Source organism: Schistocerca gregaria, chromosome 8, assembly GCF_023897955.1.
Source record: "Schistocerca gregaria isolate iqSchGreg1 chromosome 8, iqSchGreg1.2, whole genome shotgun sequence".
In the NCBI taxonomy this organism is placed as follows: domain Eukaryota; kingdom Metazoa; phylum Arthropoda; class Insecta; order Orthoptera; family Acrididae; genus Schistocerca; species Schistocerca gregaria.
In genome coordinates this window covers 292,841,369-292,853,795 of record NC_064927.1, presented here as the reverse complement: position 1 = coordinate 292,853,795, position 12,427 = coordinate 292,841,369, and the positions used below count along the sequence as shown (strand labels likewise).

Here is a 12,427-nt window from a genome sequence, read left to right as displayed (position 1 = left end):
AATATTGAAAATCCTACCGTGACGTTGTGCTTGTGACGTACTTTTCCCGAGGCTGCCCATTCTTAAAAGCACTGATTACGTTTTTATACCATCTAAATATTTTTTCCAAGTTGTATTCTGCCTGGAAGGTAAGGTTACGTTACTGGTCATTATATGGTACAATATTAAATATAGACCTTTAGTATCAAATTATGGACGTTTCTCTCAGTAAAGTGGAGATGATATCCTCAAGATTTTCCACACTATCAAAATGTAAGTGATTTTTTGTTTATGTTCTAATTCAGAAGTATCATGGTTGTGTAAGCAAGATCTTACAGTCAAAATTCGAATAAAGGTTCGTGAAGATAAAAATTAGCAAATGAGGAAATTCACTTAGAACTTCTGGGCTAATGGATCGTGGACTATGTTAAAATCTTTCTCCTAACTTTTCCTCTTCGACTGCGAGAGACATGTTCAGAGATAAAGCGGTGAACTGTGATCAGAAATCGAAAGAGCCCCGAATATATGGGCAGTGTAGAGGGCACCACAGTCCATTACGTGACGCCGGCTACGAGATTATCACTGGTAACGTCAACATATTCGATTGAAAGTAATCGATCTTCATTCTTGCGCTGCAACTTTTACATCCAAATTTTATTTTATTTAACACTTCCTCCTTTCTGTTAAAATTATTACGTGTTTTTAAATCTCAAAAGCCTCTCTATACGTGCACGCATGATAATGCGATGTTTTCGATATGACGCTCGCCTCATTGAATTTTAATATATGATTACCCTCTTGGTGAACATGGTCCGCTACGGTCAATTTATCCATGTGTCCCAGGCCGCAATTCCTCTTTTGTTCAACAAGGTAGGTGTTAACTTTGTTTTCGTGGTACAAATATCAACCAGTCCACAACATCGAGGAATTTTATATGCGCCCGATGTAACCGAAGGATGTCGCATATCTTTTGCCGATCTTAAACATTCTTTTATGTTCCTGGTGGGTCTGATGGAAGTTTCCTCACCATACTTGGTCAACACTTTCCCCATACAATCTGCAATCTTAGTGACGAATCGAAGGAAAACTTTCGCCTTGATTTGTCATTGTTCCTCGTTATCCTGATTCTCTCGCAAGGGTGTAGTACTCCATCTATCTCTTTATTGGAATAACCATTCTTCTTGAATGTCGACCGTAGATGTTCAACCTCATCTTTTAAATAACTCGTTCATAGATTTTATACGCCCTGTATATCAAGGTTTTAATCACACCTCCTTTTTGTCTGGGGTGGTGGTTTGAATATTTATAAAGACAACGGTCAGCATGTGGAGAGGAAACGTTAGGGGAAAGCTTTATACTTAGACTACGGCTTATGAGCCCAGGAGTCTTAAATGAGTTAGTACCGTCCGTGGAAGCTTACCTTGTATTATGAGACTAGGGTATTGTTATTAAGGAAGCAAATACTAGAAAGACTTCCGTTTCTGTTTTTATACATTCTGTATATAGAGTCAAACGCAGAATATATGCTACTTTCGTGGCGCTTGTGAGAAAAGTCTTCTGTTTGAGTGCATATCCTATTGTGTATCTGTGTCAGCCACCGTACGGGAACGGCCGATACGCAGCGAGAGAAAACTGACTGAAAGTACGACTTTTGCTTTATTCTTCAAGTATGAATGGTCACGTCACCAGGATTGTGAACACTGTAAGAAGTATGTAACTACATACATCAGGGTTTATTAACTAAACTTTACTAACACTTTTAACAAAGCGTCAGCGCAGTATTACGAACGCCAGCGTGTTAATACGTTGCTGGTACCAGCAAGCACAAACATTTGACAACTGCAGCACAAATCTAAATGTGATTTAAGCTTTACCATCAGAAATGAACTGAACATAGCTAAGACTTACCAAGACAGAACAGTGTAGCTTAGATTTGTGACCAGTGTGTTCTAACAACACACAAGTGTTAGACATATGCTTCGGGAACTCGAATGGGAATTCCTGGAAGGAAGGCGGTCTTCTTTTCTAGCAACAGTATTGAGAAAATTTAGAGAACCGGCATTTCAAGCTGACGGCAGAATGATCCTACTGCCACCAACATACTTTTCGTGTAAGGACCACGAAGATAAGATACGTGAAATTGGGGCTCACAAGAAGGCGTATTGATAGTCGTTTTTCACTCTCTGTAAGTGCGATTGGTGCAGGAAACGACTAGTAGTGCTACAAGATACCCTCCGCCACGCACCGTACGGTGGCTTGCAGAGGATGTATGTAGATGCAGATAAAGATGCAGCACTTTGCCTGTTCATATCATCTGCAATCCAAAAAGGGTCTATTACAAATGGATGACACCAAGTCTCAGAACGAGAGAATGCTAGGCAGATGGAAAGTTCTGACAGGTCAGCGCTCCTTAAGAAGTTTTAGCCAGTTACAGGGCGGCCATACCCCCACGCTGCCCACTTTTATATGTTTTGTTATTTACTTATATCAAATTCCTGCTTTCTTGTCTCAGTCAGTCTTGTCTCGATCTTAAGCTGGTAACACTAACTGACGCTTTTATAGTATGAAACCAGAGTCCTTTATAATTCCATTTCTCTTCAGTCAATGGTACCAACTTTTAAGTTAAGAATATGAAGAAATTTCGTGTTGCTTAGCTCTTCTGTTCACCGTAAAATATGCTTCATTTAGAATAACAGTCTGGACTCCAGATACGGGTGAATGTGACATAAAAACAGGGATCTATAGAGCAGATTGAAAGAGGCGTTGGTGAGACATTTCGCCACCAGGAATAAGACAGAACAACTGACGATATTCTAATCGTAATAAATTATTTTATAATTCAATTGTAAAAATTATATACAAACAAAAATTCAACAGGAAAGTACAAAAAGCTTAAGCTGAGCTTGTATTGCAGTGGTTCCGCCGAGTCGTATTTCTAGTGGCCATGCCCGCCTCCGTGGCCGCCGCCGCCGCCGCCGCCGCCGTGTCCTCCGTGGCTGTAGCCTCCGTAGGTGCCTCCGGAGTGGTCGTTTCCGCCGCTGTTATGGACCTCGGCGAAGAAACCGCCCTTCTTGTCCGAGTAGTACTTCACTGTCCGCACGTTGCCGCCGGGTTCCTTAATTGTGTACTCTCCTACAACGGCAAAACGCATTCTGTTGTTAAATTTTAATACATATCAGTACATACTCTTTGCTTCTGTGTTTTACAGTGGGGGTGACGAGGGAAATAAAATGTATGCAGGAAAGGAGATGCAAGAGAATGGATTTTAATTTAATTTAACATCGTCACATAAGATGAGAATTTATACATGAGAACATATAACAATTTAGATCCTAAGACATTAGGAACGTCCGAGGTTCGAACAAAACAGCCGTCCATATGTTTGGATTCTAGAATTTGTATTTCTCAGTATTGAAGAAGAAAAAAAGTATCTCGAATCAAGTATAAATTATTTAAGGGATAGTCGGTTCCCTGCACCTTTCACTTGAAGTAAGGAGGTAAATATGCATTTTGCATGTCTGTGGAGACCGAGTAATAAATTATGAAGGGAAGTTGTCACCTTTCTATCAGAGTAGTTGACTTTGTTTTCAGTTGTAGTTCTTGAGTAAGGGGCGATCAAAAGGTTTCAGTTTCACGGCTTTGTTGCACCATTTATGGAACGTAGCGCGGCGCCGGCGCGGATATACAATCACCGAGGCGTAGGCAAGGGATTAGCGTGGTATTCGTGTCTCTCTGACGTACGTTGCGGTAAATGCGGAAACGCGAACTCTGCCGACGTTGTTATCAAATGCGTCCAAACGTACCAACGTGGTGTTCTTTTCTTGGCTGCCGAGCCCCGCGGAGTGGCCGCGCGGTTTGAGGCGCCATGTCACGGATTACGCGGGCCCTCCCGTTGGGCATAGGTGTGTGTGTGTTGTTCTTAGCAAAAGTTAGTTCAAGTAGTGTGTAAGTCTAGGTGCCAATGAGCTCAGCAACTTGGTCTCTTAGAAATTCAGACACATTTGAACTTGGGTGCCGGAGGACAAATACCATCAATTAACAAAGAATGTGTGTAGGGCAGCATGTCTGTTGGAAACCACAAATGTGGAATTGTTCGCCAAGTTCCATGCTGCTTCGTGACAACGCGCGTCACCATGTCGCAGATGTCATAAGGCAGACGTTACACCAACTCAACTGGGAGACATTCGAACACCCGCCTTATAGCCCCGATCTCTCCTCATGCGATTATCTCGCCTTCGGTCCCTTAAAAAACTCTTGAAAAAGGGAAGACATATTGTGCTGGTCGCGGATGTGCAGCAAATAGTTACAGAGTTCTTCATGCAGCACCACCAAGCAGATGTCTTCAATCTGATGCGTTGGTTGGATGATTGCCTCAATGCTCAAAGCGTTTTTTCCTGACTGAAATATCGATTCTGGAGTGTGCGGCCTTCGAACGAAAAGATTTTGATCGCTTAGATTCTCTGACAGACACCTAGATTTAGGTTTGCCGTGTTTTCTCTAAATTACATTAGTTCCATGGACGATTTCTAGAATTGATGATAATGATGTGAAACTAATTATTTTACATTCATATGTAAATAAGGCTAGATGCTGAACAGTGGCAAGAGATTTTCTTCCCTTAAATACAGACGGGAATTAATAATTCGTATTCACTACCTTTTATGTATTACATAAATAAGAATTTTTCTACATAGTAGGCAACGGCTTTGCCGCAGTGGATACACCGGTTCCCGTGAGATCACCGAAGTTAAGCGCTATCGGGCGTGGTCGGCACTTGGATCGGTGACCATCCAGGCCGCCATGCGCTGTTGCCATTTCTCGGGGTGCACTCAGCCTCGTGATGCCCATTGAGGAGCTACTCGACCGAATAGTAGCGGCTTCGGTCAAGAATACCATCTTACGACCGGGAGAGCGGCGCGCTGACCCCACGCCCCTCCCATCCCCACCCTCTATGAGGATGACACGGCGGTCGGATGGTCCCGGTAGGCCACTCGTGGCCTGACGACGACGGAGTGCTACTTAGTAGGAGTTGTCAGGGAGAAACATTGCAGTTTGATTTCAAATTTAACTTTGTTGTCGGGCAATTTATATCATTGGGCATAGTGCTCAAAAATTTTGGTGGCTAAAGGTACCCTTAGTCTGGGCAGTGAATGTCATTTTTTCTTTTGGTATTGTAATTATATACGCAATTATTCCTTTTGAACTGGAGCGGGTTATTTTAATTCTTGTGAAAATATGCAGTTGATCCCCTGTCCAATACGAATTGTCCTCCTTTCTTTTCACAGTTACTTAAGAATTATCCTCGGTAAACAGCAGTGACTGCCGGCCTTAGTGGAAATACGTCAGTCAGGCACCTGGATTACCGACATGCATGGGATAGGTGGGAGAGCCGTAATTCTCGTATGTTCTGTTGGTATCATGTAGGAGCAAAACTCGTTTATTTTCATATCAATTTCTGTGTTAATTTGTTATAGCTTCAGCTAGGACGAAACATTCTAGTTCGATTCCATAATTTTGTACAGGAATTCTCCTACATTATACCAGTATGTTAAAAGAACGCCAAAGGTGAAGTTCTTCCCAGTCCCTAGGTTGGTTTGAACACTGCAGTGTTACAATAGGCCTGGGAATATTTAGGGTCGAATGCCCTTTCGTCCTCTAACATTTGTTCTTACTTAGCAGTTACTGCTTGACCTAAAATTCAACCTGAACTCTGAAATACGGACTATCTTTATATTTTTCAGATTAATAAATCGTTAAAAGTGGTGAAATTAGCGATAAGTGATAGACAAATTCATATTTCATTTAACAGTTGACCCCCACAAAAAGGACCGTAAAACTTTAAGGTAAGGTGGCTGAAGAAGGTAGCTTCTAAATTCAAGTGCTGATACCTACTAGGCAAGGCCTAGATCTCAGCGATGCAACACCTGTGGCAGATCGTCATTTCGTGCTGCGTTTTGGTCAAACCAATCCGCCTCTCTAGCTGAATGGTGGTCGCATCTAAATGCCACACAGTGGGCACGGGTTCGATTGCCGGCCGGATCGGAGGTTTCTTCCGCTCGCGGACTGAGTCTTCTGTCGTTTGCTTCATCGTTTCATCAGCGTTGACACATAAGTAGCCCAATGTGGCGTCAGCTGAATAGACAACAACTCGGCAACCCAAATTCCCTAGGTGGAGACTCCCGACCATCAATGCCACACGATCGTTTCATTACGAACCGACATTGTTATCTACATTCTCTACCTAATTTATAATCTACGTACCGTCTTGCATTTCTTCTATAAAAGCTACTTACTGAGAACCACATGCTACCTTTCTGCACGCACGAAGACTATTACTGCAGTGAAAGAGGCTATTACAAAACTGATGCTGCTTCAAACAGGGTTGCACATGAAATCTCAGAGTGTGGGTTCTAATGTTCGCATGGCTATTTCTCGTCCACCTGCGTATATTATTTACTGTACTGGTTTCTCTTGGTTAGTTACCAACATCGATTTATGTTTATTATACTAAGAAGTTGTGATGCAGGACGAAATTACTGTCAAATAATGGTTGTCTATACTCACCAACGACTTTGTCTCCATCTCGGGATTCCTTCTGGCTGTGGTGGTCCCCTGAGTGGCCGTCAGCTACACCGTATGCGTACTCATACCGAGGATGAGCCTGCGATAAAGGGAGAAACGCTTCAGTTACGGCGTCTGTCACAACCATCTGGAAACTGTATGACACTATTACTTTTGATGCTTATAATGGTATGATGCGGTAAATACGAAATGGAGCTACAGGTAGCATGAGATTAGTGAACATTCAGTTACAGCGATGGGCTTACACGCAGCGGTATATTCCCTTAACATCTGTCACGAGATGTAGCAGCTTCAACTCTGTGTGGCTCACTTATAACGGAACAACCTAGCCTACTTGTTTTCTGTTTATATTCGATATACAACTTGATAAGTAATCTCTTACAGCTAAAAATAATTAATTAAAAATATTGTATATCACTGCATTTAAAAAGCCTTAAAATTTAATAATAGTATGTGTGACATTTGTAAGTAAATGGTCAGTGAAATACAGTGCGCCACGCTATTAAAGAGCCATTTACCCGAAACACCATAATTCTCTCCTTTTGGAATACATAAGTTTGAAATTTAGGCTCAAAGGTGACTAGAACCTTCCTCTGTAACGGTTCAGAAGCATGGAGCCCTGCGACCCGCAGACGCTTCAAACAGTAAAGTGTCGAAACATTAGAAAAAGAGGCCAGAGCTCAGAAGTTCATGTGTGATGTAATGTGGGTTAATGATTTCACATTGACACCAACTTTTGCCACAATTACGCTCTTCGGCAAAGTGGACACGTCAAACTGTGGGAAGATCGTCACATCACCTCTTACCTACATTTCACCCCTTATTTTCACCCCTCTGAGATGGAGGTCAGAACTGTGACACCCAGCATTGAAATCATGCGGTTCCCTTATAGGTGGCTAAGGATAACCTTACAGACACTGCCGGAAGTCTCAGAAGAGACACGAAAAGACCTCAAGGGGGTGGCACAAAGGGTGTCAATGAAACCATCCCTGTCCCAGTGACGTTGAGTTTCACAAATGTCGCGATTGAAACCGACAATTCGCACTGCGATGAAACACAGGAATATGTTTTTGAGATCCTGTGCCGCTGCTGACGTTTCATCCCTTGTTTATGGACATCGTCAGCATTGAACGTGATCAAACTCCTTTGGACTCCAGTGCGACCGCAATTTTTGCTTTTCAGAACCACTAGGGACCGTTGAAAGCCATCCGTAGCAGGAGAAGTTGCTTATGCTTTTTCGACCCTCCTGTTTCACGTCCTGCTCTGGCGTGATCAGGGAGGGGTTCGACGTTGGCACGTGTTAATACAACGGTAAGAGGTCCTTGTGAGATCCCCAGTTAGGCAATATTCTCGGCTGCATTCGGCACATTTATTGAGAATTTTAAATATGTGCTTTTACAGAGAAAATGTGCATAGTAGCCCTAGGCGCCTGCAGTTAGGCAACTGGCTTCAGAGGATGTAAGATGGTTGCCTGCTTCATACCAGAATCAGAAGATCAAAAAACTTGGCTGAACAATATGGCTGCCTACTAATACAACGTAACAGGGTGTTGTTGTTAATCTGGATGTGTGGAAAGCTGCATCCAAATCAATTCACATTTCGTTACTTAAAAATCGAATTCCGACTGATGTAAACAAAAATAGTAGTTGGTGGAGCCTGACGCATAGATTTGAGATATTCTTGGCTGCTTACAAGATGATTAAACTCTAATCTTCATGATTCTTTCCCGCAGATTAAAAATGATATACGAAATTTAATGATAATTGCTCAGTACGACCATTCGCCTGAGTCGGTTGTATGAAGTATCGGAATCGTTACAGTTTACACGGAGCGATGTGTCGCAGTGCCATGACGCTGGCCCCGCATAAGTCCGACACAGAATTAAATACTTTTTGTTGATACTAAGTGACGTTTTTCAAACAGGTAATAGCTTGTCCTAAAGCTGCACCTTGAAATGCCAGTTAGTTGTATCTGATAGAGATTTAGGGGCGTGGCTTCCACGGAGTACAGCTCTTACGGATCTCCTGAAGGTTCTGTCCGCTCGGCCTAAGAGTAACTAACATATCAACTTTCGCATAATTTTCACGTTCTGTTGCTTACAACGAAAGGGAACCAACAGAGCGACTGACCCTCCGCCATCTAATCCCTGTCTCTGTATATCTCTGTTCTACTTTCATGCAACATTAATCGACGTTTATTTTTAATGTTTCGATAGTGTTGAAGATAGCTTTTTGTTTCTGGTGTTGGCCGTTTTATCCAGTATAGGAAAGCCAAGGTAGGTTTGTAAATGTCTCGCTAGACTGCGTTACAATAGTTAACATAAGTGACACCACATAGTGATACTTTTACGTACTACTGGAGGAGAGAAGTACGCGTAATGTCCTGTTATCTTTATTAGTTGCTACGAAGTCCCATACTTTCTGGCGGCATTTTCGGAGTAAAGTGAGCTATTAGAAAGTTTCTTTGTGTGAGCATATTGTCCACGAGTACATAGAAGTTTTCTTTCTTTGAAAACAGCCACAGCATACCGCGAATCTGAAAACAGCACAATATGAATTCAGTGTGCAACTTATTTGGCAAAAACTTGGACCGTGAGTTTGGAGTGAAGTTAAAAGAACTTGATGCTCGCAGACACGATCAGAACATCAGTTAAATTAGAAACACAATACAAATCCAGGTGTTATTTCAACAGAGCCATATGCAGTAGCACTACTCGGCTTGCTTTTGTCAGCCAATGACAGCACAGGACCCGTGACGCCACGGAACATCGGCGTTTCGTCGTGCGAACTCATAAACGCCGCGTATTGAGCACACAAGAGAAACATAAGAAAACAACTCTAGTTCGGAATTTGAAAACACGGAAAACATTGAGCATACAGCGAGACTAGTATACTCCGCAGTAAAGATCTCTGTAAAATGCGTCATTGTTAGCGAGGTGTGTTCTGTTAAGTGTGACATCGGCTGCTGAACTTAGAGCTTGTCTTTGTGTTAGCGTTTGGTGTTATGCAATAGTTAAGTGGTTCTGATCGCAAAATGTCGCAGCGTTCACCAGTACGGAAACCATGCGCGGCGCCTGCAGGTGACCACGCTACACACTGCTTCAGTGCCCTTACGGCCTCGCACAAGAGCGACGCATAACTCACCACGTAGTCGACGTACTTTCCGCCGGTGTGGGTGTGGTGGTGTCCGCCGTGTCCGTGGCCACCCCCGTGACCGCCGCCCCCGCCGCCGCCGTCGCCTCCGTCCACGACGATCTCGTGGTGACCGCCCTCCACGGGGCCGTGGAAGTAGGCGTACGAGTGCGCGTGACCGCCGGGGCCTGCGTATCCTCCGCCGCCTCCACCACCGCCGTGCCCGCCTCCACCACCACCGCCCCCGCCGTGGCCGCCTGCGCTTGCGTGCAAGCACACTGCGGCCATAACTGCTGCTGCCAACATCTTCTGTACACACACAGACAGGGGGGCTTCTGTAGCTACACCGGCATTGCAAAAGGATGTAGAAGGTTTACCATTATTAACAGCTCAATCTGACCCGAACGAAAGCGTAGAGAATAGAAGGAAGAAGGTTCCACTAAAAATGTGTCTGCAAAAGAGCTGTTTGTAAGATACTCTACCTGGTTAATGGTATCCCCCATGCAATGGTACCTGCTAGTAATAGGTAACTAACCACTGGGTGTCACGAGAGCCAGTGTGGAAGGAGGCGGATGGTATTGTGTTGCCAGTAATGAAGCAGTGACGGCAGGATGGGGCAATAAGGATGTAATGAGAGGATCACTTGTAAATTCCAAGCAGCTACTAACTGCTCAACTACCTCAATGATTGCACATATTAGTTAAAAGGTTGTAGCTAACTGATGATGGTCGAAGTAGAGAGGATATAAAATGTAGACTGGCAATGGCAAGGAAAGCGTTTCTGAAGAAGAGAAATTTGTTAACATCGAGTATAGATTTCAGTGTCAGGAAGTCATTTCTGAAAGTATTTTTATGGAGTGTAGCCATGTATGGAAGTGAAACATGGACGATAAATAGTTTAGACAAGAAGAGAATAGAAGCTTTCGAAATGTGGTGCTACAGAAGAATGCTGAAGATTAAATGGGTAGATCACATAACTAATGAGGAAGTATTGAATAGGATTGGGGAGAAGAGAAGTTTGTGGCACAACTTGACCAGAATAAGGGATCGGTTGGTAGAACGTGTTCTGAGGCATCAAGGGATCACCAATTTAGTACTGGAGGGCAGTGTGGAGGGTAAAAATCGTAGAGGGAGACCAAGAGATGACTACACTAACCAGATTCAGAAGGATGTGGGTTGCAGTGGGTTCTGGGAGATGAAGAAGCTTGCACAGGATAGAGTAGCATGGAGAGCTGCATCAAACCAGTCTCAGGACTGAAGACTACAACAACAACAGCTAACATAGGTACTACTATCGCTGGAGAAAATTTATAGATACGCTGTTTATGGGCAACAGTGTGTGATGGTACTTTTTATGTTCGTAGCGTACTTTATACTGCTGAAATTTACTCTTCGGACGAACGAATGAAATTTGTGCTGGAATGAACCTTAAAACGTTGTTTTCAGTGTACGAATGCTAACTGAACTGTGAGAGATCCGAACGTGAAGAAATGAATGAACAGCGTGCCGCGTGGTTAATTACTCGTATTCTGGTGGACAAAAGTATTACTGTCTCACTGAAGACTCCTAAGTCTTCCCATTTATCACCATCTTAATTTCTGTAATTAGTTTTGGTGAATCTGTGTCTTCGTTATTCGCTCACGAATGTAACACGCAACTTGGACGAGTTAATCGAACTTTCGTGTGGCTGAAAGTATCTGTACCCTTACAGAATGGGCATCTGCTGCACTTCCAAAGACCTGAAGGCCACCGCACACACGGAACTTCTGTAAGACGGAAACAATCCGGAATCGTGACTTCGCGTCACGGACAGATCTAAGTAAGGCCCTTGACTGGGTGGCGCAGAGGTACGAAGTACTTAGCCTTTGAGAGTGAAGTAGCATAGGAAGTGTTAGAGAAGGCCGAGGCGGTCCTCACCTTAATGGCTGCCATCCTGGCGCTGCTGTGGAGCCGTGTGGTCTGTGACGGCGCCCATCCGAGCCGGCGGGCCTTTTATACCGCCGGCGGCCCCGTCTCTGGCGCGGCTCGGGGATTCGACACACCCGCCGCCGTCTCCGGGCGCGGACTTTCTACGTCGCTACTACGAAACCCTCACACTGTCGCCCGACCGTCGCCCGCTAGCCCTACCGCCGCTGCTGCAGGCGCTACACTCTGGTACGAGGAGCACACATTAACTTTTAATCATCACTTGAAAAAACAAAGTTACGTAACTGAGTTTAGATCTCAGATATCAACGTCACAGGCGGTTAGATGCAACTCTCAAAAATTTCCGAAGAAAACGACTGTGAAGCTGCCTGAGCATTTTCAGTACTGTGAAGTATGATCAGCTCTTCACTAGGCAGTGTACCTATGTGATAAACTGCCCTGCTGCTATGTTTTGCACCTACATTCCATTCTCGACTGATGCATGCTTTTAAAGAAAGGTGTTTGTCCTAGAGCATTTCCGTGGAGCGTAAAACACATAGAGATATAAAATAATTTAATTTATAATGTCTTTAACTTAAGCAATCGTTATTAAAACTTTTTATAAAAGATAAGTCATTAAAAATTTATATTCGCAATGAAAACTGGATTTTTGTGTGCGACTTTTGATTAGAAATAAGAAGACGTGGACTTTTCAATAACATGACGATTTTATATGTGTTAATTAGCATATATTTGTTTAATTTTAAGTTTAAATTACGCAGGTATCCGAAGTGAATGGGAAAAACCAAAAGAATAATGACCGGAACAAGA

General features: G+C 43.5%; 1 protein-coding gene across 2 annotated transcripts; it reads right to left on the bottom strand.

Annotated features, from left to right (window-relative positions):
• Nucleotides 1-2,790: 2,790 nt before the first annotated feature.
• Nucleotides 2,791-11,693, bottom strand: LOC126285393 (uncharacterized). Of its 2 annotated transcripts, none has more exons than XM_049984737.1 (4): nt 11,609-11,693; nt 9,705-10,001; nt 6,544-6,640; nt 2,791-3,111 (listed from the first exon to the last, which is right to left on the bottom strand). In XM_049984737.1, exons 1-4 carry the CDS (start codon nt 11,621-11,623, stop codon nt 2,915-2,917), a joined length of 606 nt encoding a protein of 201 aa, XP_049840694.1. In that variant the 5' UTR covers nt 11,624-11,693; the 3' UTR covers nt 2,791-2,914. The 2 variants fall into 2 exon arrangements, with proteins under 2 accessions (XP_049840694.1, XP_049840695.1); XM_049984738.1 differs by having other exon boundaries at nt 9,705-9,998; nt 11,609-11,640.
• Nucleotides 11,694-12,427: the final 734 nt, after the last annotated feature.